This window comes from Magnolia sinica, chromosome 6, assembly GCF_029962835.1.
Source record: "Magnolia sinica isolate HGM2019 chromosome 6, MsV1, whole genome shotgun sequence".
NCBI lineage: Eukaryota > Viridiplantae > Streptophyta > Magnoliopsida > Magnoliales > Magnoliaceae > Magnolia > Magnolia sinica.
This window is the reverse complement of record NC_080578.1, coordinates 103,100,809-103,125,874: the sequence shown is the minus strand read 5'-3', so window position 1 is coordinate 103,125,874 and position 25,066 is coordinate 103,100,809. Positions and strand designations below refer to the sequence as shown.

The window sequence follows — 25,066 nt, the reverse complement described above, 5'->3', positions numbered from 1 at the left end:
CCGGTCCCAGCGGTGCACTCACTATGCACGGGCTCGAACCACTTGTAGTCTTAACTCGAACTAGAAAATACTTGAATACATTTTTAAGAGGAAACCTGATTTTGCTAATGCATATCAAAACTTAAAATCAAAGGTCTATTTATAGACTTTGTGAAGACACCCTTTCACAAAGGGTTGTGACTATTGGGTTTAAACCCAAGTGGTGCGACCCTTAGGCTTCAAAAGACACAACTTTTCAAAACAAAAATTGAAAGGATATAACCTTTCAGTGAAAAGACACATCCATAGGATATTTTGAAATACTAAATTATTTTAAAATAATTTAAAATACAACAATCCCCCACATGTTTCAAAATTTTTGACATTTCGGGTTAAGATGGAAGAGTTGTGCAATGGTGCCGGTGTCACCATAGACTTGAACCGACATTAGAGTAAACATGACAGGTCTACAGGAATCAGGTGACACCATAGTCTTGAACCTGATTCCTTTTGATGTAGATCGCAAGTACATGCCACTCACACAACTTTTCCGCTACTAGTAATTCTGCGGTTCGGTATGTTTCGGCCATACACCATTACCTGGATTTCATGAGTGCTCTAGAAATTCGCCTAGATTCTCATAGGAAGCGGCCTCCACCTCCACACCCATATAGGTGAATTCCATCAAGTGTATGCAGCAACTGTATACACCACCAAATATATGGCCATGAATTCATTAAGAGTTCTAAAAACTCATCCTTCTGCGTTGCTACTCGCACTGTACACCATAGAAGGGGCTCATTTACATTAGTGCAATCGTCTACCTCGTGTCTTGTTGTTTACCATTGAACCTATCTAATAGGATCTCTACTCGTATAGGTTGGGTTGCCAACACTAGTAGCTCATATATTAGGCTCAGCCCCATTCCCTTCGAGGTATCATTAACTAATCTTTTAGATAGTCACTTGGTCAGAGGATTTATGACCCGTAGTCCTTTTACCTCTACCCGTCATTGTTCCATCAGGCTTTCTTCTCATACAAGTTTGGTCATGTCTTAGTCTCATTGTGGTTAATCATCCTTTCAGATCAGCTACGGATCATCGTATTGGCAAGCTATTGCCTTACCAACTAGCTACTCATAAATGAGCCTCTGTCAAGGCTGATTCCTCCTTTTGCTCCTCAATTAAGTCTTTGACTGTCAGTTGCAGTCTCTTTCATTATTCATATCTTAAGCCAAAGCATACTAAACTCATTTCCAACCTTACAGAGTCAATAATTATGACTCCATTAAGTAACAGATACTGAGCATCACTTTTATTATGATAGTTGTTGTATCACCGGCTCTGAATATAACTAACTTTCTTATCCTTGAATGTACTCTTACAATTCAAGCAACTTCACTAGCCCACCATTCAACTAACTGGTGGTAAAGTCAATTGACCTTATTATATCTGCAATACAAAGAGACTGGAGTAATCTGTCATGCATAGACATATGACAACTAAAATAGAGTATAACTTTCATGTAATCATATCGCAACATTATTATGTTATCATATATTCCTCAACACATGAAAGGTTGGCCAATTTATCAATTAGTGATTAAAATTCAATACAATCAATGGATATTTGGCTACTGAATATAGAGGAGAAATGTTCAAGTTCATTATCAAGTATCTTGATCGATGGATTGAACAATGGGCTCCATAAGTGCATAAATTTGGCCAATAGATACATTTGTTGATGGTAAAATAACATAGTTCATCCAATGAACTTATAGTCTTATATGAATACCAATCTCAAATGTCCAAATCTAGCCTCCAATGAGATAAAATATAGCCTAAAAATCTCATTGATCCAACAATCATCTTTGAATTTAAACCACTAATAATTTTCTTTCTACCATTCATTTGATGGCTACCAATTTGATCATTAAAACATTCAATATGTTTAATTCTAGACACCTTGTCTCAAAGACATACACATCAACGTAAAACATGTGCATATTGATCCATAACATTTAACATATATTTTTCTTAGTGCAAATCTTCAATTTTATCAAATACATATTGACTAAAGTTGGATTCCATGTGTTAAGTGGTTTATGCATCCGAGTGCACCCCCACAATTTCAGATTTATCCTTAATAGATATATCTATGGCCCACCTGATAAATCTATTAAGAAAAATCTTTCGTAGGAACTATCATATGAATTGACTAACACATATCTTAGATTGGCACATGATCGGATGGAATTAACATTGAATTAATGCACATTTACTACTAGCCAACTTGAGAAACTCAAGTCACCATTTGCTTCATGGTAAGTGAAACTCCAGAAAGACAGTAATTCATTTAATGAGTTTCAAGTACTTAATATTCGTAAAAGTAATATATATGCAAGATCTAGACCTTTAATCTATTGGGCATGCAAAATATAATATTTTAAAAATACACCAGCCCAATCATCCCACATGGGCAAATATAATATTTATATGGATTTATAATTTTGGACCCTTGTAATGCATCTAAGTACATAACCCCCACAATTTAAAATCTTTATAAATGAGATCTTTTCTACATATGTACAATATCTGAGTGTCTATGTATCAAGAGTCATACATTGTTTAATGTTTCATATTATAATGGAAACAATATATTTTGTATATGTAACACATGAATACAAGACTTGAACATATCAATCATAAATCCACATAAGATGGATTAAAGGCCACATGATACATACAATGATACAAAAGGAATAATGTGCCTTATCTATAGATACACAGTGATAAGTGGGCCCATGGTTTGATAGACTTGGTCATTGATTTGATTAAGTTCAATATAGTATACTCATTTATTTCTTGTGTGTACTCATTATTATAAAGGTTATTCATACTAATGGTTAGTTCATGTTACAACTTAATTTTTAGGTCACTACAAATATAAAGAATAACCCACTAATAAACTATTCATGTTACAAACATGTGCAGTAACACCTTAGTATGTAACTGTGTATTCTAGTGCCTTTCTAAATATCAACATTAATTTAACTATTCATTCTATGCACATCAATCACATAAAAATCAACTCCTTAACATGCACTTGATCAAGATGATATGTTATATTTGTTCTAGCACCAATAATATAATAAGCCCCATTTTTCACGATTCAAACCATGCACTCTTGTGCTACCCACCATCGGTCGCCATCAAATATCTCCCAAAATCTCATATCATAAAGTAGATAGTAAACCATCCACTTGCAGTTCATAAGTTGGACATGTAAGATTGTCCAATGGAAGAATATTTTGGTAACATACATTATACATAGTCTAGCACATTAGTTGAATAGTTTTGATCATCAAAATTGGGCCCGGATTAGATTATCCAATGACATATATCATATAGAATTATAGATTGCATGTGTATGAATGACGGTGCTCTGCTAAAGTAGTAAAATGTTACCTACGAGAGCAAACTCACAAGAAAATAAACCCATGTGCAGTTAGGATAGATGATTCTAACCGATATTTTTTTTTAAAAAAAAACCCACAAATATCTTTTTCATCTTTCCATTGTCCTCTTTGCACCACATCCACCATTATTATTAGAGATTGAAATGAATTCATAATTGGAGATGTAATATATTGGCCACAACTTGACTCAAACATTGGATCATGCCATGTATAGAACTTTTGGAGGATCATAGGATTGGCAAAAGACGTTGTGATCAAAATAGCAGATAATTGCACAAATTAAGATCTTGTAAATCATATTCAACAACTTCCATACCACAACATGATTATCCAAAACATTCATCTAACAATTCCCACCATAAACAAGACATATCAAAATTTATGATACCATAAATCACAATATATTGTAAAAGAGTTAAAAACTACAGGCTGAAAAGAACTTTCAAATGTAATTTCACATGAAAGTTGTACATGCTGAGGATATTTGATTAGTTAGATTTTTTTCTTTCTTTTTACACCCCTTTGGATTTGAGTCATTTTCATCTATTTATTTATTTAATGAGATTGTCCAAGAAATCTCATTATTGGGACATTCAAGTCTTTCCATATTTGGCGATTTTGTTCCCATTTAAGGTCCATCATTGGTTCATATGGTTCCCATCATTTATATTTTAAAGATTCTATGTGAAAGTGACTCTCCTTTGTTTATGCATGTATGGTGGTTGAAAAAGTTCCTAATACTTGTGTCCCACCCTGATATCCTAGTTTTATATACATCGCAGATCAATCCTTATTGTACACAAATGGTGAATATTAGTGGATACCTACTTGGTGTGGCACCACATATGACTTGATCTTGTTGTGTGTGATAGACTGGCATTGTCAATGACATAAACATAAAAACAATCAACAGGCTATAGCATCAGTGCATAACTTTAAGCCTTTTAGATGATTTGCACAGGTGGTCCAAAAAATATATATATACCAAATATGTATAAGATCCTAACTATTAGATGGTATATGATGGTTCCAGATTATATGGGTTGATCTTTATTGTACAAGGATGTTAAGATCAGTGTATATCCTACTTAGTCGGTGCATACGTTCACTTTTGTACATGTGGTCCAAAGAACTTACATAATAAGTATCTATAAGATCTTGACCATTATATGAGATATCACAACTCTAGATTATATGAGTTATAGCCCACAAATCGGGTTGGTGTGGTTTCATTTTGGGCTATTCCAACCAAATAAATGCAATTGTAATTCTTAAATAGTTTTCCAAACCAAAATTCGATTTCAAGATTGTTGGAAATTAAAGTTTGGAAAACTATTTAAATTATATAAAATTAAAATAAGAAAGTTAAAAAACTTATCAATTTGTATAAGTCGAGGCGTGACGTGAGTCACTCGGCTTGAAATCGAATTTGCTCTCCTTGGACAGCGTCCCAAGTGCAACAAGTTTTCAGAGCAATCGACCTCCAGGATACAATGACTATGACCCGGTCCCAGCGGTGCACTCACTGTACACGGGCTCGAACCACTTGTAGTCTTAACCCGAATTAGAAAATACTTGAATACATTTTTAAGAGGAAACCTGATTTTGCTAATGCATATCAAAACTTAAAATCAAAGGTCTATTTATAGACTTTGTGAAGACACCCTTTCACAAAGGGTTGTGACTATTGGGTTTAAACCTAAGTGGTGCGACCCTTAGGCTTCAAAAGACACAACTTTTCAAAACAAAAATTGAAAGGATATAACCTTTCAGTGAAAAGACACATCCGTAGGATATTTTGAAACACTAAATTATTTTAAAATAATTTAAAATACAACATTGCCGAGATCGAACTGAATTGCGATTTGGGGTTACATCCAAATACACTGAGAAATCTCATCTAGAGAGAGAGAGATACCAATCTAGGAATAATGATGATGAAGGGAATGGTGGCATGATGGTGGTGGTGGTGGGGCATCCGTACGAAACTCCTTGACGAGAGCAGCAAGGGCTTCGGGATTGAAGCCTCGGTTGCAGAGGGCGATTAGGATGGAAAGCGTGTGGCGATCCAGCCCTGTTTCTAAGATGTTTGACATCTGGAACGCCAGCTCTAGCGATTCCCGCGCATTGCATGCCGACTCCGGATCCATCCACCAAGATAAAGAGATTTGAAGAGTCTTGAAATCTAGAAACTATATACTATGAGACCGGATCTTCTGCAAACATTATAGAAAGAGCTCGTTTGGATGTCTGTATCTTTCAAGCGGTAAACAAGTTATACCTGAAAGGTAAGTAAAATCACTTTTTTGAATTCAAATGCATTGGAAAGCATGAGAGGTCATTTGGCAGTAAGGATTCGGAGGCATTTGGGAGTATTTGGAGGCATTTGGGTTCGTTTGGGAGGTTGGATTCAGAGGTAATCTGAAACCCTCAAAATCGGTGATTTTGAAAACATCGCGTTTCGCTGATTTAGAAAGCAAGCCCCATTTTCGACCATTGCCTCTCTCCCATGTAAAGGAGATATTCCTGGCGGTTAGAGAGATATATAGAGCCAGAGATCGAGAGAGAGAAAGGCCGCAGCCATTGGAAGAGAGAGGGACTATGAGATCACGAGAGGGAGCTGACCTGATTACTAGCGCTCGTGGAACCTTTTGCCGGAGACGACGGTGGTGTTGGAGAGTAAGCGGGAGAGGAGTTGGATTTTTTGTTTTTTGTTTTTTTTTTTTAACTTCTGTTGGGCCCACCATGATGTATGTGTTATATCCGGGAAAACCTCGTGAATGATGAAGATCCAAAACTAAAGTAAATCACACCACATAAAGCAGCGGAGATTGAACGGCCACCATTGAACTTGGGGCGCACGGAAATTTTTTATCAAGCTGATATTTGTATTCTCCCTTCATAACCGGGAAGGTTTCAACATGGGTGTCATCAACACCATTGCTTTTTACGGTGGATTCACTTGAGCTTTGGATCCGCTCCATTTTTTGTTGATGGCTTAAAATGGTATTTCAAATTTGATCGGATTAGGGTGGATTGGATGGGATTTAAAGGTAATGATGGTGTTGTCAATGGATTGTCTTAAGATCCATGGGATTTCACCCAATCTGTTTGGCACGCCCGGCCACTCCCGGGATTTAACTTCCAATCCCTTCCAATATCATCTAATCCCTTCGAATCCGCCCGGCTAAACGGGCCCTAAAGATTATTAGGGTTGGGATCGTTGGTTTCCTGCAAATATGAATTCTCTATTCCCTATCTTTTGATTGGGGCACATCATTCCTGATGACGTAGGTGTTATAGCGTTTAAAATAATTAATAGAAAACAAATTACATTTGTCCAAAGCTGACAATTGAAACTCAAATATTAAAAGCTTCATAGGTCGTAAACACATTACAACTTCTAATATACATGATAATTTACTTTTTTTTTTTAAAAAACAACTATGTTTCAAATTACAAGTTTTTGCTACTAAAAATACATTATACATAATAGAATAAGATAATTGAAATTTGCTTTGGACATGTGAGCCTATGATAATATGTATGGGACATCTAATCCATCTATCATGTACATTTCTTTAAGCTCTTACATGACTGAAGGAAAAGAAAAACAATCTATTTCACGCTTGTTGTTTTTTTGTTTCCCATGATCCTTAGCATCTCGATCATGACTATAAGACATGACACAAGGGTAATATGGCATCTTATCTTTTTATTTTATAACAATCAAGCAGTAATATGCGATGTATATAATCCAATAATTTATGTACATGACAAGCATATTAAAATTTATTATAATTTTATGCAACAAATATTATACCATCATGCTACTTGCACTTTTGATATATTGTCGATAAAACAACTGATATTTTTATCAAGAGGATTTAATTGATGTTCATGGTCAAATTTGAGGAGTATTGGTGTATATTTTCAGTAGTCCATCTAGAATCATTTTTCCTTCATTCATCCCTTGATTTATATATGTTGGACATGGAGCCCGTGGGATTTATTTAGGCAGTTACTAGTGGTGGGTCCCACAAGAATTTTTCTACCTTACCATTCTTAATTTTCTCCACCTAGTTTAAAGTTGAATTTCAAATTGAAATTTGAACTTGAAATTAGATAAGATGAGAAAATAACATGTCTTATATCTCCATCTTGTTAGTACCTTACATGATCTAAATCATTGATCACGATTCAAAGTTATCTTAGCCATCTAAACCATTAATCATTATCCATGACTATCTTAAACATCTTAATCATAGAATTAGAAGGGTGATCAGATTTCTATGATCTCATAGTGATTAGGCTAGCTACTAGATGTGTGTCATTCATCTTAAGCTTTTGTGAAAGTTCCAATGGGCACACAGAAGTGTTTGGATCAGCCTTCTTTGGGCGGCAGACATGAGTTTTTGGATCAGCCAGATATTAGCGGTGTCAATGGGCCGGGATCCGGCCTAAAAATTCAGTATTTTGAGTAGGACCCTCCCACGGCCTGGCCCGCCCAAACAGTTAAACCCGGGCCAATACCCACCAGGCCCGGCCCATTGACAGTCCTAGCGGCTAGCAGATGTTTGTGTTTTATCTTGAATGACATGCAAACACCTGGGAAGTTTTCTGTGGTGGGCGTTTCTATCCTCACCGCTCATTGTGGTGTGGCCCATATGAGTCTCGGATCTGCCTCACCCGTTGAACTCATGTCTTAACCCGAGCTGGTGGACCCGATAGCGGAGGACTTTTTGATGGACCCCACATATCCGGGGTCGCAGCAAATTCGCGTCTTAGACCTATTCATGGGACCGCAATCCTCTCCGACGTCGGTTCCACTGAGATCGTACGACACACGAGTTCCATGGGTCCACCTTGCTGTGTGTATGAAATCCATTCCATTCATCATGTGTGTCCCTTGATACTAGGCCCTAAGGAAAAATAATCAGCCCAATCAGCAACAGAGGTGGGCCACACTACAGGGAACAATCGAGAGGTGAGCCAACCATGGGTTTGTGCCTGGAGCTTCCATGGTGTTTTATTCCATCTAAGCCATTCATCAGATGCGTTTCACTAGAATGAATAAATTCCATAAAAATCAATCTGATCCAAGACTAGAGCAGGAACAGCATGAAGGTTTTAGTAGTGATTTTACATTTTTTTTTTCCGTGGGTATTTTTGGAATGTACGGTTAACAATAGAATATTCACCTGATGGACGGAGTGGATGTCACACTAACAACACGGTGGGCCCACATAAATTAGCTCTTTTACCCACTACGTAAAACAGGTGTCCTGCATGATGCCGTTTCCTGTTATTAGTGGGCCTCACATGTTGAGCCGTCAGATCCTCTGCGCGTGCGCAACGAACTGCGGGCTACGGATTAACTTCAGTAGTCCACGGATCACAATACCCCGGCATCTATAATTCGGGTTCGGATTGGGTGTCAGGGCTATGTGGGCCCCACGTGATGTATATTTTATCGACGGCCTTCATATAGCCTCACAGATCATTTTACGCATGAAACCAAAAGGTAGGCAGATCCAAGCTTCAAGTGGACCACACCACAAGAGGCAGTGAGATTGAACTCCAACCGTTGAAAACTTCATATGGCCCACCATAATGCATACCCTGGAGAGGTTTTCACGGCTATGCCTTTAATATCCACTGCTTCCTATATCATAAAATGAACTTTCAAAATAGATGGACGGCTTGGATAAAATATATATAAATCACGGTGGCCCCACACACCCAAGCAGGACCGTCCGTCTCTCTCTAGGTCCTCGTCCGGTAGTACCCAATCCGTGGCCCCGTAATTCATCTAAACTAATAATTTTTGGATGATGATTATACGGCTGGATCTCTTTCGGCGAGTCGCCGTCGGTGCCAGAAATCCAAAGCTTATTTTTTTTGCTCGACGCCCACGTGGTGCGAATTTATGAAGACGTGTCGATCTTTCATTGGTCCGTCACCCTGAGAGTACTGAACTCCGCGCTGATAATAAAAAGGTCGCTCTCTAATCAATGAGCGCGTTGATAACCTCAGATCACGCATCCCGACGCGAGTAGTTTTGGCTACTCGCACCGCTAGATCTGCATGCGTGTTTGATTGGAAATCGGATTGGTAATGAGTAACTCAGTTTGCTCTTATCGTACTGAGTAAACTCAGTTGGGCCCACCTTGAATGTATGTGATCTATCCACACCATCCATCCGTTTTTACATCTAATTTAAGGGGTTGAACCCAAAATTGAAGCATATCCACAGATCAAGTGGATCATATCATTGAAAATAGTGGGGATAATGATTTCCACCCTGGAAACCTTTCTAAGCCTCCCAGTGATGTTTATTTGCAATCCAAACGGTTCATAAGATCACAAAGACATGGATGAAGAGAAATCACAAATATAAGCTTGATCCAAAACTTCAGTTGCTCCAGAGAATTTTTCAACTGTAGATGTTGAATTCAACTGTTTCACGTCGTGTGAACCCAAGGGACACAATCGTACTTGTTCCAGGAAGGAGTTGATTTCGGAGATGTGATTTAAATGGAGTGAACTTTGCAACATCAGCGACTTTGGTATGGAAGAGATTGTTGGTGAAAAGCTGTGAAGACCCGTTTTTTGAAAGCTCATTTTTAGGAGAAGATGTGAAGCTTCTTTACTGAAGGTCAGTCTTGTATCCGCCATGACCTTGAATATTAGCTCTTAACTCTTGGTGTCATCTAATAGTTGGATTGCCATGCAGGTGAATCCACTCATGGGCTGATGCAGCAGAACAGTAGCTGGTAACCGCATATCCTTCAACAATCTTACGCACAGCAGGCTAATTCTCAGTATGTGCCACTGTTATAATTTTTTTCTTTTTCTTCTTAAACTGTGGGTCTTAAATTCTTAATGCTTACAAAGGTTTGATAGCCCCACAAACCCTCTCGACATTCTTTTAGATGTGGCACACATTAGGAGTGCGACTCCGGCGAGTTGGGTCAAGTTGTGGGTTAACCCAAGCTGGACTCAAAGAGGACCCAACCTGACCTGAGTTCCAACCCAAACCCAACCTGAATTCCTAATAAGCGACCCACACAGACCCAGTTCCAACCTGACCCAAATCATCATCATCATCTAAGCCTTGTCCCTGTTAATTGGGGTGGGCTCCAAACCCAACCCAAACATATTTGATTAATTCCAACCTACCCTAATTATCTCAACCCGAACCCAACCTTTATTTGAAACCACGTTGGTGTTTTCCAACACAAACCCAACCAAAGGACCTTGATATCCCTACCAAACCTGACCTGAACTTGGATTGGGTCAATTGGGTTCAGGTTGACCTGAACTTGGGTTGGGTCAATTGACTAAATTGGGTTCATGTGCTTTCCCAAAACTCGATTGCTTTTCCAAAAATTTGCTTGCTTTCCCAAAAAACTTGCTTGCTTCCTAAACAAAACTCGCTTGCTTTCCCAAGAAAAGGGTTTCAGCCCCCTGGTACACATGCCGCCTGACATGTCCTGGACATCTGAGCTGTGAAGAAGGCTCGCTCGGCTGTGAATTCAATCTGGAACGTAAATCAGGCGATCCACTCAAAAGCAGGCCAACCTGCATGAAAACAATGAACTGTTTGAGAAACTTGCCAACCTGCATTCAACATAAAGCTGACCTAGGTGGACCAGTCTGATATTTTTTGCGGATCATCCGCATGGAATGGGCCCATCTTATGCTTAGGATTGGTTCTCAACTCATATGTAAAGGTTCATATGGAGAAGGGTTCTCGTAGGGGTGCAACTTGGGGCGGGTTGGGTTGGGTCGGGTCGGGTCGAGGGTTAACCCAAGCCCAATTTGACCTCAAGAAGACCGAACCTGCAACCCGACCCGACCCAAATTTCCACCCGAGATGCCCAACTAGAACACAACACTACCAAAATACATGTGATTATTAAATATGCTCTTGGTCAAACATAAATCCAAACCCAGCTCGATTTCAAATCGGTTGGTGTTTTCTAACCCCATCCCGATCCGTACTTGGGCTGGGTAAATTGGTTTAGGGTTGACCTGAATCCAAATTGCATCCCTAGGTTCATGTGAAGCCCAAGGCATAAAATGGCTTTCGTTCGGAAGTTTATTTATCTGGAATTGCTTTGTTTTTGTTCTTCATGGACTAGCAAGGCCATATTTGCAGATGAGAGCTGAAGCTGCTGTTTTTTGCTTGTTTTGCAATGACTGGGTGTTTGTTCCCAATTTATGTAGATGCAGCAACTGAACACCGTAAGCATGTTGTGCCTGTACAGCTGTCTTTAAATTTGCTGGTCTTTTCTCATACATTAATGTGTTGATGCATTTTGTCCTTAATTGCCACTTTTTTCTTCCATGGTAGGTGGTGCAAAAGCTGTATAGTGTACATAGCTTAGTGTGGAACTTGGCCTATCCAGTAATTTGTTTTGAGCACTTACCTTGGAGTCCTTTAAGAGCTGCTTGCTGTAAAGCAGTACACCCGTTATCTATTAGTTTCCAGTTTAAAAACTCTTGCTTTGGTTTTTGACACATTTTCCAGATAAGAGAACAAGTCATCAATCATATCATCTTTATGAGGAACTTGTAGGGAATTGTATGATGTGCAATGCATGTGGCAGGTAAGGCCCACCTGTGTTTTGAACTACGCCAAATTTTGGATTTTTTATTTTTATTTTTTTCCTTTTTTCTAATGAGGCTCTCTTTAGGATTAATGTGTTAGATGGAACCTATATACCATGGAGGACCCTGCACAACCATATGATCTCCTCTCCCTGTTGTTCCTTGTGGTGTGGGCCAACTAGGTCGTTGGTAGGTCAAATTTTTAGCTGTTTGGCCTAACAATAAGTGGTTCACTTTTTAATTTTTTAATTTTTATTTATTTATTTATTATTATTATTATTATTATTATTTACTAAAAGAGGGCACCTGCCTCAAATCCATTAAGCTACACAGAAAATTACAGACCTTCGAGCGTGGACAGACAAAAAGATCCTGGCCACACCTATCGTGTAAAACAAACAACTAACAACCCAACTAACAACCACCCGGGCTCAAACAACAAGAGAAGAGAAGCCGCTGATCCCAACCGCTACCCAGGGGCCTCTCTGACATATCCGATTCCTACTCTGTCCAGAAAGTGCAGGCCACGAACAAGAGGAGGGAGATCCCGGACATCACCAAAAACTAGAGAACACTACTTCTGACTGCCCTTTCTGGCCATATCGTCGGCCGGGCCATTCCCCTCTCTGGGGATCACAGAAAAGACGATGTTCCCACTTCGACACAGTCTCTTAATTCTATTGACCCAGCGACGCCATTGCTAGGAGATTGGGAAATCTGAGGAAATGAGGCTAACTGCCACCAAAGAGTCGAATTCGACTACAATTCTGTTCAGGCTACGCTCCAAACACAAAACAATACCATCGTAAATTGCTCTCACTTCCGCCTTATTGTTAGTCCCCATCCCGTAGCCTGCCATAAAAGCAAAAATCAACCTGCCTCCCTCATCTCTACATACACCCCCTCCCCCTGAACGACCCAGATTCCCAGACGCCGATCCATCCACGTTAAGTTTCACCCAACCAGCGGCAGGTTTGACCCATTTTATGACTTGAAAGAGGCTTGGACGATGGGAAGGAGGGACTCTCATTGAGCTGGACCCTGAGGAAAACCTCTGATGAATATCGTCCTTTCCTTCAAGCAGGTTTGGAACCCACTATCTGATACGGGCAATCGGTGAATAAACCTCCATTAGGCGGTCGTTGTATCTGGCCTCGTTCCTACTGGTCCAAAGCTCCCACAGAATCAGCACTGATAAGACACGCCTGGCCAACGTTGAGGCAGCACCAGGCACATCCGCAGACATCCAGAGCTCGAGACGATCCACAACAATGATGTGTGGGACTGCAGGGACGCCGCAGGTTGCGGAGAAGAAATGTCAAATGGCCCTCGCCTGATGGCCGAGCAGAAAAATGTGAGGGATCGATTCTAACTGTGGGTTGGGCGTGAGGCTGTACAGACAGCAATAGCATCTAGATGTAAGGTGAATTCCTTTACTCTGAACTCGACTCTCCACTGGAAGGGCCCCCATGAGCAGGCGCCAGCTGAGCAGAGACATTTTTGGGGGGATATGAGAGTGCCATAACCATTTGTACCACCATAATTCCTGACCTGTTTCCCTACCCAACCTCCAAACCGATTTGGTTGAGAACTTGCCTGAGGATTCAAGAGGCCAAAAGACGGAGGGAGGAGCATCAGTTGTTGTAAACCTAGAACTAACGATGAAATTGAAGAGATCTTCCTGTAGGAAGAGGTTGACTGAAGAGGGAGGGCATGGACCCATTGGGCTGATAAAATCCTTCACCTTCATAGACAGCATCGACTGAGGAATAGAAGTGGACACCATGGACCGGAGAGGCCCCATCCCCATCCAATTGGAGGACCAAATATTCATATCACCATTACCAACATGCCATTGCGCAGACCTAGATATAACCGGAAATTCTTTTCTGACCTCATTCCAGTAAGGGGATGCTGAGGAAGGGCTGGCCGGGCTGCCCTCCGTCAGCTCCATTCGCTGCCTTGCCCTCATGTACAACACCCAAGGGCTTTCAACCTGCCCATATTTAACATTTCGAGCCATTTTTCTTCTGAGAGCCAGTAACACCTCCTTTAATTTCCGGATGCCCAAACCCCCTTCATCAATTGGATGCGAGATCTTGCTCCAAGCAACCCAGTGAACCTTCTTCTTCCCATCTGCCCAACCCCAAAAAAGTTGGGCAAACCTGCGCTCCAAGTCTGACACTAGAGCGCAAGCAATTTTTTAGGCTACCATAGTGTGGAGAGGGATACTTCCTAGCACAAGCTTGATCAGCGTCAAGCGACCTGCCTGAGATAGAAACCTGGAGTTCCACCCTGAGATTCTGCTCCCTAACTTATCAAGCAGAGCTCTGAAAGATGCTGAGGAAAGCCTTCCTTTAAAAAGAGGGATGCTTAAGTAATGCACCCCCATACTAGCTTTGGGAATACCCAAGATTCTTTCAGTCAGACGGATTCTCCCATTGTTCATCTTAGCTGGGCAAAGGAAACTACTCTTCTGGAAGTTTATTCGTTGGCCAGATGCATCTTGAAAAGCCATCAAGAAAGCCTTAACCGCACGCAAAGAAACCTGACTGCCGTTCACAAATAGAAGAATGTCATCAGCAAATAAAAGGTGGGAAATAAGAGGGCATCCACGGTGCAGCTTGAAAGGACTACACCAGCCCCTCTCCACCAGCTGCTTGAAATTTCTAGAGAAGACGTCCGCCGCAAGGAGGAACAAACCCGAGGAAAGAGGGTCTCCCTGGCAAAGACCCCTCGTCGATTTGAAGAAATTAGTAGGCTCCCCATTGAAAAGGATCGAGAACCAGCAATTACCCCAACAAACCTCCATTAAGGAAAGCCATCTGTCATTGAAGCCAAAACGCCTCATCACCTTCTTCAGGAAGACCCAATCCACCTTGTCATAAGCTTTTTCTAGATCAAGCTTGATAATGAGGTTGCCACCTCTGACTTTCCTGTCAATGTTGAGCATTGCCTCTATCGCCATTACAACATTTTCTGTAATGGATCTGTCCTGCACAAAGGCCCCTTGTTCCATAGAGATAAGCCTAGGGAGGACCTTGCCCAGTCTAGTTGCCAGGATTTTGAGAAGATTTTGTAACTGACATTACAAAGGCTAATCGGCCGATAGTCTGCAAACCCGGCAGCAGATGACTTTTTCGGGACTAAGTTGATGTGTGAAGCTGTAAACGCTCTAGGCAGGAGACCCCCTTCAAAGAAATAACATACAGCCTTATGGATATCCTCCCCAACCGTCTGCCAGTAATCCACATAGAAGGACACAGGGAAGCTATCTAGACCGAGGGCACTATCCTTTGGCATGGATTTAATAGCTGCGAAAGTCTCATTAGACATGGGACGGGCAAGGAGATCAGCATTATTCTGGTGGGAGAGCACAGACGGGATGGTAGCGAGGAGGTCATCTGAGATAGAGGGCTGGTCCGCCTGGAAGAGAGTCTCAAAGAAAGCCACCGCTTCTCTCTTCATTTGTTCAATGTCTGTGATAACAACCCCATTACTGTCCTGAATCTCTGAAATAGTAGCTCTCCTGATATGCTCTTAGGCTACGACATGGAAGTGGCTCGTGTTTCTGTCACCTTCCTGGAGCCAGGAATTTCTGGCATTCTGTTTCCAAAGCACTTCTTCCATAAGATGTAACTAGGCCAATTTCCTCCTAGAAGCCAAGCTTTGGAGCATTAGATCCTCCGCCCCATCATCTTGAATTCTGTTTTCCAATTGCATAAAGTCCGCCTCAACTTCTTTGATCTAATTAAACACATTACCAAACACCTCCTTGTTTCACATCTTCAAAAGTTGCTTGGTCTTCTTTAATTTTAGCTACACATTAGTCATGGGGTTATGTGAACAAAATTCCTCCCAAGCTTTCTTTATCACTCCCTGGAAAGTGTCATGAAGGTACCACATTCTCTGGTACCTGGAGGGCTTGAAGATCGGCTGAATTATAGGCTGGAAGGAAATCAAAAGAGGCGAATGATCTGAACTGATCTTAGGCAGATGCCTAACTCTAAAGGAGGGAAAAGCCGTCACCCATCTTTCGTTAACTAAAAGTCTGTCTAGTCTTGCCCAAATCCTAGCTCCCCTTGCTCTATTGTTACTCCATGTGAATGAATTTCCAACAAACCCTGCATTTAAAAGCCCCGAATTGTGGATGGCGCCAGAAAACTCTGACATGCTTCTGTTACCCGCCATGCTGGCTCCATGCCATTCGCAAGCGTTAATCACTGCATTGAAGTCTCCCCCCACTGCCCAAGGACCCGTCACATTTCTACTAATACTGATAAGATCTTACCACAGCTCTTATCTGAGAATGTGGGAGCATTAAGCATAAACAATGGACAGCAGCCCCGGCGGCCTGCCATTCTGCAATGATACTTCTAAGGACAGGAATTGACTAGAGTAAGAGTGAAAGGACAGAGAGAGTTGATTAAGATAATAAACCCAGATCTTACCACCCACATTGACATTTGAGAGAGAGGAGTGAAAACCTAGCTTCAGCCCAATTGCAATACGTTTATCCTCCTTAACCATAGGCTCCAAAATCGCTAGTAAAATAGGTCTGTGAATCCAAACTAACCTCCTCAAAGCCTTGTTGGACGCTTTGTTGCCAACCCCCCGGGCATTCCAAATGATAGCTTTATCCATCTGATACACATCCTGAGTTAACTGTCCTCCTTTTCAACCTTCTCATACGACAGAACCATTCTCCTTCTTCCGTCAGTCTTGCCATTTTCCTGCTTGAAACAAACCGCCTGCACCCTTTCCCTAGGTGCCTATTGGGCCATTGTAAACCAACGTGTTTCTTTTTCCTGGCCTTACTCATAACCTCTAGGATCCCCACTTTCTGATGGGCTGCATCTGTCGTCCCCTCCTGACCATCTGCCCTTTCAAACATCGCTTAATTCTGCAGATGTTCTTGGTCCGCACCTTGCTCCTCTAACCGGAAATAAGGCGAGAAATCTACCTGGATTTGGGTGGACTGCTCCACTGCAATACTCTGGGGTTGAGCAGACAACACTTGCTCCCTGCCTTGACTCTGAAGAAACTCAAATCCATAAGAATGCCCCTGGTCACTGATAGGGACTCCTATTGGCTGGACAGGATGCATAGGAGAACTTCCCTCAGAATGAGCCGTAATGGGAGCTGGGCTTGCTGAGTGCCTCTTGAGGTGTCCCCACCTCCAATATGCTCTGGGGAATTCGAAATGGGGGGGAGCAGCATCACTTTCGATGTTGCTGTGATCAATCTTATTGTCCTGTTTCCACGTGCCTCCCTCCTCCACTTGGATTTCTTGGGAAGCTGAAATGACAACCTGCTGCCCCTCTAACGGATCTGATCCCTTCTGTTATTGGACTGGAATGAAATCGCTCTCTTGGGTTGGATCAGCAGCCAGAACATCACCCAAGTGATTGACCCAACCGGCCCCATTCTACCTGACCGAAGTAGGAAGAGTGTCTGGCTGATGCTCATCCTCCCTGCACTTCAGGGTGAGTGCATCCTGGTTCCCACCCTTCTCCATTAGCTTGGACTCAGAGGCCGATGGGACACAAATTTGGAGGGGAGTAGGGGCAGAGACATCTTCCTCGTTTAACAATGGATGCAAGGAAGAATCACCTATTCTTCGAGGATAATACGAGGGATTTCTCTCCCGACTCGCATCTTTTAGCTTATCCTAGGGTGGAGCTTCCTTTGCTAATTTTTCCTGCTGATAATTGAGGCTACTGCATTGAGGATGACTGCCCGAGAGAGCTCATAACCATCCCTCCCCTAGGGATCTTTAGCCTTTGTTAGCTACGCTGGCATCCTTTTTGCATGATCATTAAAATAGCTACTAACAGGCGGCATTTGGGAGTCATGATCTCCCTTATCAGAGACATATTCACAAACAGGTAGAAGGCATTGGTTCGAGTGGCCTCTCTATTCACTCCCTAAGTATAGGGTTGTGATGTAATAATAAACTCGGTGAGACTGAGGTCGAATCCCAAGGGACTGATACCTGTACGTTATTTGAAACTAAGTAGAACTATAACTAGACTAAGATGAAATCTAAACCGATTGTAATTTGAGGAATAATGATGAAATAATTATTTAAAACTTAAAGAATTCAGGGAAAAGAAACTAGGGATTCAGAGGATCCACTTATAGAGATCAGGGCGATCTACGGTCGATTCATTAACTCAACTGGACTTTGAGTCCCATCTTCATCCAGTTGGAAATATAACCTGAAAATCAAATCTGAACGTCTTTTGGTCTAGTTTTCAAGAGATAAGATTGAAGTAAATTAGAATGGATTCCATCACAAAACCATGCCCATGAGACAAAGTAAACAACAGAATTAAACTGATCTACAGTTAATCTGGGAGATGTATGAACGGTAGGAAGGGTGCTGTCATCCAACCATGCTTAAGAGACGATGGTGAACAACAGTGCTTTATGACTTCATAATCACAAAAAGGAAAGGAAATACTCAAAGCCACCGCGGATCTATTGTAATTTCAGTCACAACAAACCATTAAAAACTAGAGAAATTCCTTCAAATAAAACTAGCATCAAATTCAGTCCAAACATGAATCAAAGCCATAAAATCAGTCCCATCACTCAACAAGCTTCACCTCTTAACCCTAGCTAAGAGGTTAGCTAACCGCAAACATGATTAACTAATTCTCAAAGGAAAAGAAAAGAAAAACTAAAACAGAAAAACTAGAAAAAAAAAACTCTCTTGCACTCACGTCCACCCCACGCCGAGAGATCCTCTCTTTCCCTTTCTTCTCTGCCTTTTATAAGTGTAAAAGATGGTGTGCAACTACTTGCGCAAAGAGGAAACAGTGTGCGAGACGGAGCCTTGTGGAAGCCGAGCGTTTTTAGAAACTGCTTACGCAGTCAGCGGCGTTGGGAGCAGGTTTCCAGAGTGCTGACTGTCTTGGCTCCAAATCTGCCTTTTGGTGGTGCTCGTCCTGAGCATGGTCTTCGTCTGGACAGATCAGATCAACCATCCGATCAACAGGGGTGGACCACATCTTCCTGGATCGTCCGGACCGCACGAACAGAGGCAGCGCAAGTCCGGACGCTGTGCTGATGGTGGGGCCCACTTCTTGGTGTTTCTCGACAAATCCAGTACATTCATTGGATTTATCATGGAAAACTGGTCGGGCATGGTGAGGTTGGAGTGATTTCGGTGTGGCCCACAGACTATTTCATTGCACCGTTTATCTTCCATTTGGACGATTGGAAATCTTCCTTCATTTTGGTCTGGGATTCTAACACCTAAGACGTGATCATAGGGCCCTTCAAAATCTGATGGATGGTCTCGATCATCCGTACAATTGATCATGGTGACCCATGAAAACCTGTCCGCAATCTCTGATCAGCGATGATAAAAAAGGAATTTAAATTCCTTTAGGAAAGATCGGTCCAAGCTTCTGTTGACCGATTCCTTAGGTGCGGTGTTCATCCAGTGCACGTGTACTGTGCACACGCACCATGTAAGGTAGGTACACCTTGATGCATATAAGAAATCTGATCCGACCATTCCTTTCCCCATGTATTTTAAGACGTTGATTCCAAAATCTAAGCATATCCAGTGATCAGGTGTGCCTCACTTAAGGATTAAAGGGACTTATCTATCCATTGGGCCATTTATACAGGGATCCATTGGTTCAAATTTTATGTGTACGGTTAATTTATAGTCCTCAGTACATGTTTGAAGTTTTGAGCAGAACAGATAATGGAAGCCCTATGATCTTTCATTTTGGCCAACTTTCAGGCCACTTGAGCTTCATTTCCTTGATTTTCTTGGATCTCTGGCATGTAAATCCATCCTCTGGGGTCCGTCCCTTGCCTTAGCATCATCAGAGCATTAGTTTTATGCTTTTAATATCCTTATTCAGTCCAGGTTCCTAAATACACCTTGCATCACAAACACGATTAAATTAAGCCGTTAAACAGTACCATGTTCGTAAATCCAGGCAATAACTAGGGTCTAATATGCAATATTTGACCCTTAACACTCTCGTACTATAAAACGACTTCTTCACCCAAGATCTGGTCGGCACTTTTCCCTTTGCTGGTGCTGTTTGCGAAGATGGATGACCACCAACCCAGATCTAACTCTCGATGACCCCAAAAATCGGATAATCACGACCCTTCACCTGGAGGATCCTGACACACTGCATATCTGAATAGGAGGATAGTTTAACCCGAATGCGAGCAAATTCCTGAAATATCCCCAACGCCGTGACATTATCGATCTCTACAACCTCCCCGAAAGATTTTGCAATCCCCTTAATGGCGTCAGGGAACCACGCATTGGAAGGTATTCCCATTAAACGAATCCATACTCCTTGGACTGTGGACAATTCCTGGTCCGACCATTTCGAGACCTCTGCAATGCCCATGTTCTTTTGCAGGACAAGATTTGATTGAAAACTATCCAGATCCGATTTTGATATGAACTTGATCAGGAACCTTTGAGGGCCTAGGCGGATGAACTCCGCCTGGGACGATCCCATTTTGGATTTGCGAAAAACCGCTCGCAGGTGATAAACAGAGAACTCATGAGAAGCAAACGCTATTAGAGCTAGGGCTAATGCATTCTCCATCCGATCGACTTGTTGGGAATCGACTTGAATAAAGAAGGACTTAGGCTCCTCGGAGATAGAAGATACTTGTCCATCAAAAGGAGGGTTAGGATTCAAACCTGTATGAAGAGAGGCGTTAATAGCCAACGCATAAGATTGGGGGGGGGGGGGGGGGGTTTGGTATGGTTTAGAACACTTAGCGCCCTATCTGGAAGACGTCATCGGTGCCGGATTCCACTCCCGAACAGGGCTTGCTCCCCGACCATGCTCCGATACCGTAGAAGGTTGCCTTGCCCATTCCAGATAAACTATTCGCCCATCAATCCTCCTCCCTTAAAGGCAGTTGGCTGCATTATGGGCCTCCTGCTCATAGCAGAACGACAAGAAAGCATACTCCCTTGATCTCCTATGCTCCTTATCTTTGGGGATATACACACCCAGAAGTTTTCCATACCTCCCGAAAATGCGGCATACGTCATCTTCCGTTGTGTTAAACGTGAGATTCGCCTAAAAAATGGTGAATGGAGGACGCTGTTGACAAGATCTATGGGTCGGAACTCGTTCCCAACCTACCTCCCGTTCCCCTTCCTCCATCCTTTTCCAATGAAACATAAATCGACTGCTAAGTGGGCCATAGATTTCGGGCAGTAACCACCCTGATAGGGTTTGAAGAAGCAATGAGTTGGTGAAATGATGGATTACATACTTCTTAGAATCTTCATTTTCATGGCTATCTAGATTGTTAGGTAGACTTGAGATCATTAAATTTATAATGGATAAAGTTTTTGAGATAAGTAGATGGTTAGATGAATGTTTGAAGAAGAGGGATAATGGTTTAATATAAGTGGGTGGTTGTTGTAATAACTGTGGTCAACCCCATATAGCAAATTCAAGCATCAAATGTCAAAGATAAGTCCCCTATTCTGATAGACTGACAAGTGGAGGAAAAGGAAAGCACTATTTAATTCATGTTTTGCCTGAAATAAGAACTCAACTCCTTTTTTCAACTAACCGACCAGAAACTCGCTTGACGTCTTGAAATAGGAAATCGAACTCATTATATTTAAGGAGGATTTACTTTGAAGCGACTATTCCCTAGATACATATGCTGTAGCATTTCACAGTTAGATCAATTTGAAAAAAACCTAAAGTTACAAATTATCAATATGTAATGTAAGGAGTGGCCTTTATAAAAGATATAGTTACTATTGATGAACTTTAGTAGGGTTGCATCGATTTATCATACTGGATCAATTTGAGAAGAAAGATTAGGGTAATATTCAATCTCTTTACAAGACCCATTGACAAAGTGCTTTGTTTCAGATCAATTCTTCACTGCAATATATAGCTTTGAATCACCTCTTTAGTTAAAAGCTGCGATACGCCTTGTGGAATTCCTCCCCATGGACTTCCCTGTACTAAAGTGAATGATTAAGTTACTTATAGATTGTTACACTCGTGCTTGGGAAGCACTTATTTTCAGTTTACTTTGGTTATTCCCCCTGCCTAAATCTAATTTCCCTTAGTGTATTTAAGATTAAAGATACACTACCCATCTTTTGTTGGTTACCACCCCTGAATTTACAAAGGATTAACAGAACTTTTGCCAAATAAGGAATAGGGTCTTGATTCAATAAGTGGCTCCTCATGTGAGAAGGGCCCATAATGCGTAATGGTTATGGCTGTTACCATTAAATAACAGCCGTTACATAACCATTTTTTTATACCATGGATATGATTCAAAGATGTAACTCCACATGTTTCCACTGATAAACCAATAATAACTCCGTAACTTTTTGTATTGGTCCAGAATGCGGAATTCAGTGATGTGTTTGCAGGTTTGATTGATTATTTACATTCTTGAAAAGGTGGGGTTGGAATCCATGATTTCAATCGTGGAAAACTGAGATCCAATCCAACCACGGCAGCTGGATTGAGGGCTACTTCGCTTTCACACCATGAGGAAGTTGGAGAGATCCTTTGGGATATGTTATATGCTGGGAAGCAGGCTTTGGTTCTTTACTTGAGTCTTCCTTTTCATCTTGTACTTCTACAATGATGGTTTGCGGTTAAGAGTGCTTGCTCGACTATAATTGCTGTCCAATCTGATCTTGTGGGCCAGGAGGGAAGAACTTCAAATTGATTGTTGGGTCGGGTCTTACAGCATGTGTGCTTGGGCTGAGTTCATATCTTGCTGGGTCGGGGTCCTTTTGGGTCCGATTTCATTCTTGAATACTCGAACTCACATGCAACCAGGTCCAGATATCTGTTGGGTACCGTTTAAGTGAAACAAGAGCATTTACATATTTCGGCCCACTTGATGGATGGCTTTATATTACACATGCATGTGCCACTTTGACACATGCTTGGCGTATAAATGGGCTCCCTTTTGCATGCCTATGGTTCGGGAAACCTCATAAGGTTGCAGGAACAAACAAACAAATATATGTACATTTTTTTTTTTTCCATTTTTGTAGCCCATCAAAACTTTTATGGAACTGGTCATTGAGGGTTAATGGTTCTCAGCTGATGGGCGCAATGGATTTATACATAAAATACAGTGGACCTCAATAAGATCACAGTGTGCATAAACGGTCGTGGTGGTGTGCTTAAACAGTTGCCGCTGCCAAAATCTCCAGCTGTGTTCAGAATGGTTCATCCGGTGGGCTTGTTATGTGCAGACAATACAATAGTCAGCTATATCCACTTATTAAGTGATCCACAACTGTAATTTCATATTTACCAATGACTAGATATTGTTTTCTGTAGTCCTGTTCATCCTTTTAATAGCTCATTTTAAGACATAAGCCCAAAAATGGGGCAGATCCAAGACTCAAGTGGGCCATATGACGGGGAATATTGGAGTAGGAAATGCCAGAGAGAGAGAGAGAGAGAGAGAGAGAGAGAGAGAGAGGAGCCGAAGGTGCCTACTATTGAAACCCTCCAAAGGTCCATTGATGTTTATATGCCTTCTAAACCGTTCACAAGGTCACTCCCGCTGACATGAACTGGAAAAATAAAAATATTTGCCTGATCCAGAACTTTTGTAGCTCGTTTGAACGGTCGGCATTCAGTCCTACTGTTTCCTACCACGGGGTCCACTTGAGTTTTGGATTTGCCTCATTTTGAGGTCATGTGTCCTAACATGAGTTTTGGACAGGGTGATTTCTCACAAACATCTCCGTGGGTCCCACTTAGGGGTTGAGTAAAGTCAATGGAGAACTAATTTACTCTGGGCGTGAAGGAGAGTTTTGAGTAAAGTCTGTCGGGCCATGGTGATGTATGTGTTTTATCTACGCCATCCATTCATTTTTTAAAGCTCATTTTACGGCATGGCTCCAAAATTAAGTATATCCAAAGATCAAGCAGACCACAGCATAGGAATCAGTGGGAATTGAAAACTTCCTGTGGGTATATATAAATGTTTACGGGTCGGATGAGTAATCCTTCCAAAACCAGCAAATAAGAAGAGTGCAGTCATCGAAGGAAAGAAATAGTTAGGGACAACGTAATCGCCACAAAAATGCTTATTTTCTTGTGAAAGTACAAAGAAAAAAAAAAAAAACCATTCTCACCAATAAAATAAGACAGAGAGTGACAAAGCGCTCCAAAACAGTAATTAATACAACAATAAGTACTTCAAAATAAATATAGAAGACATAGTCAGCTCTTAGAAATGCTTCTACACGTTCGGAGGTTGCCATTACCGGAGACTGAATGGGTACCTCCCTGGCGTGTTACTTGGCAATGTTCTATGGACCCAAAATGATGTATGTATTACATCCACACCGTCTATTCATTTCTAGAGATCATTTAGTGCATGAGCACGAAAATGAGGTAGATCCAAAGCCCAAGTGAATCACACCACAGAAGCAGTAGTAGGACAATGATATCTACCATTGAAATCTTCCTAGGGTCCTCCATGATGTTTATTTTCCATCCAAACTTCTCATAAGGTCACACAGACCTGGATGAATGGAAAATACAGATATCAGCTTGATAGAAAACTTCTTTGGCCCCAAGAAGTTTGGTGTTCAATCTCCATTACTTCCTATGGTGTGGTCTCACTTAATCTTTGGATCCGTTTGATGTTTTGGCTCATTTCTCGAATGGATCTCAAAAAATGAATGGGCAGTGTAGATATAATACATACATTACATCATGGTAGCGCCCACAGAACTTTGCCATGTCATCAAACCACTGAGATTGCGACACCACGCAATCCACATCCACGATTGCTTGTAAAGGTAATAATTCATACAGTAATAACAGAGCAATTTCTCAACATGGGAATATCTCGGGAGACTTTGGAGCTTCATGTTCTCCTCGCGGTATTATCCAGCAAATCTCTCTGCAATTAATTTTTTTAAAAAAGTTTAATAAATAATAATAATTTCAAACTTTTAAATGTATGAGCA

General features: G+C 41.3%; 1 protein-coding gene and 1 long non-coding RNA gene across 7 annotated transcripts in view; one reads left to right on the top strand and one right to left on the bottom strand.

The window, feature by feature from the left end:
- Positions 1 to 11,596: 11,596 nt before the first annotated feature.
- LOC131249364 (uncharacterized) lies at positions 11,597 to 23,111 on the top strand. The gene is made up of 2 exons (XR_009172806.1): positions 11,597 to 11,706; positions 22,487 to 23,111. It is a non-coding gene; the product is annotated as an uncharacterized LOC131249364 (long non-coding RNA).
- Positions 23,112 to 24,202: 1,091 nt separating this feature from the next.
- The window catches only part of LOC131249351 (disease resistance protein At4g27190-like), a 123,604-nt gene continuing 122,740 nt past the window's right edge, over positions 24,203 to 25,066 (bottom strand). For all 6 annotated transcript variants that reach the window (XM_058250052.1, XM_058250053.1, XM_058250054.1 and 3 more), the window contains exon 4: positions 24,203 to 24,999. In XM_058250052.1, the coding sequence (XP_058106035.1) occupies positions 24,964 to 24,999 (36 nt within the window). In that variant the 3' untranslated portion in view covers positions 24,203 to 24,963. The remainder of the gene's footprint in view (positions 25,000 to 25,066) is intronic.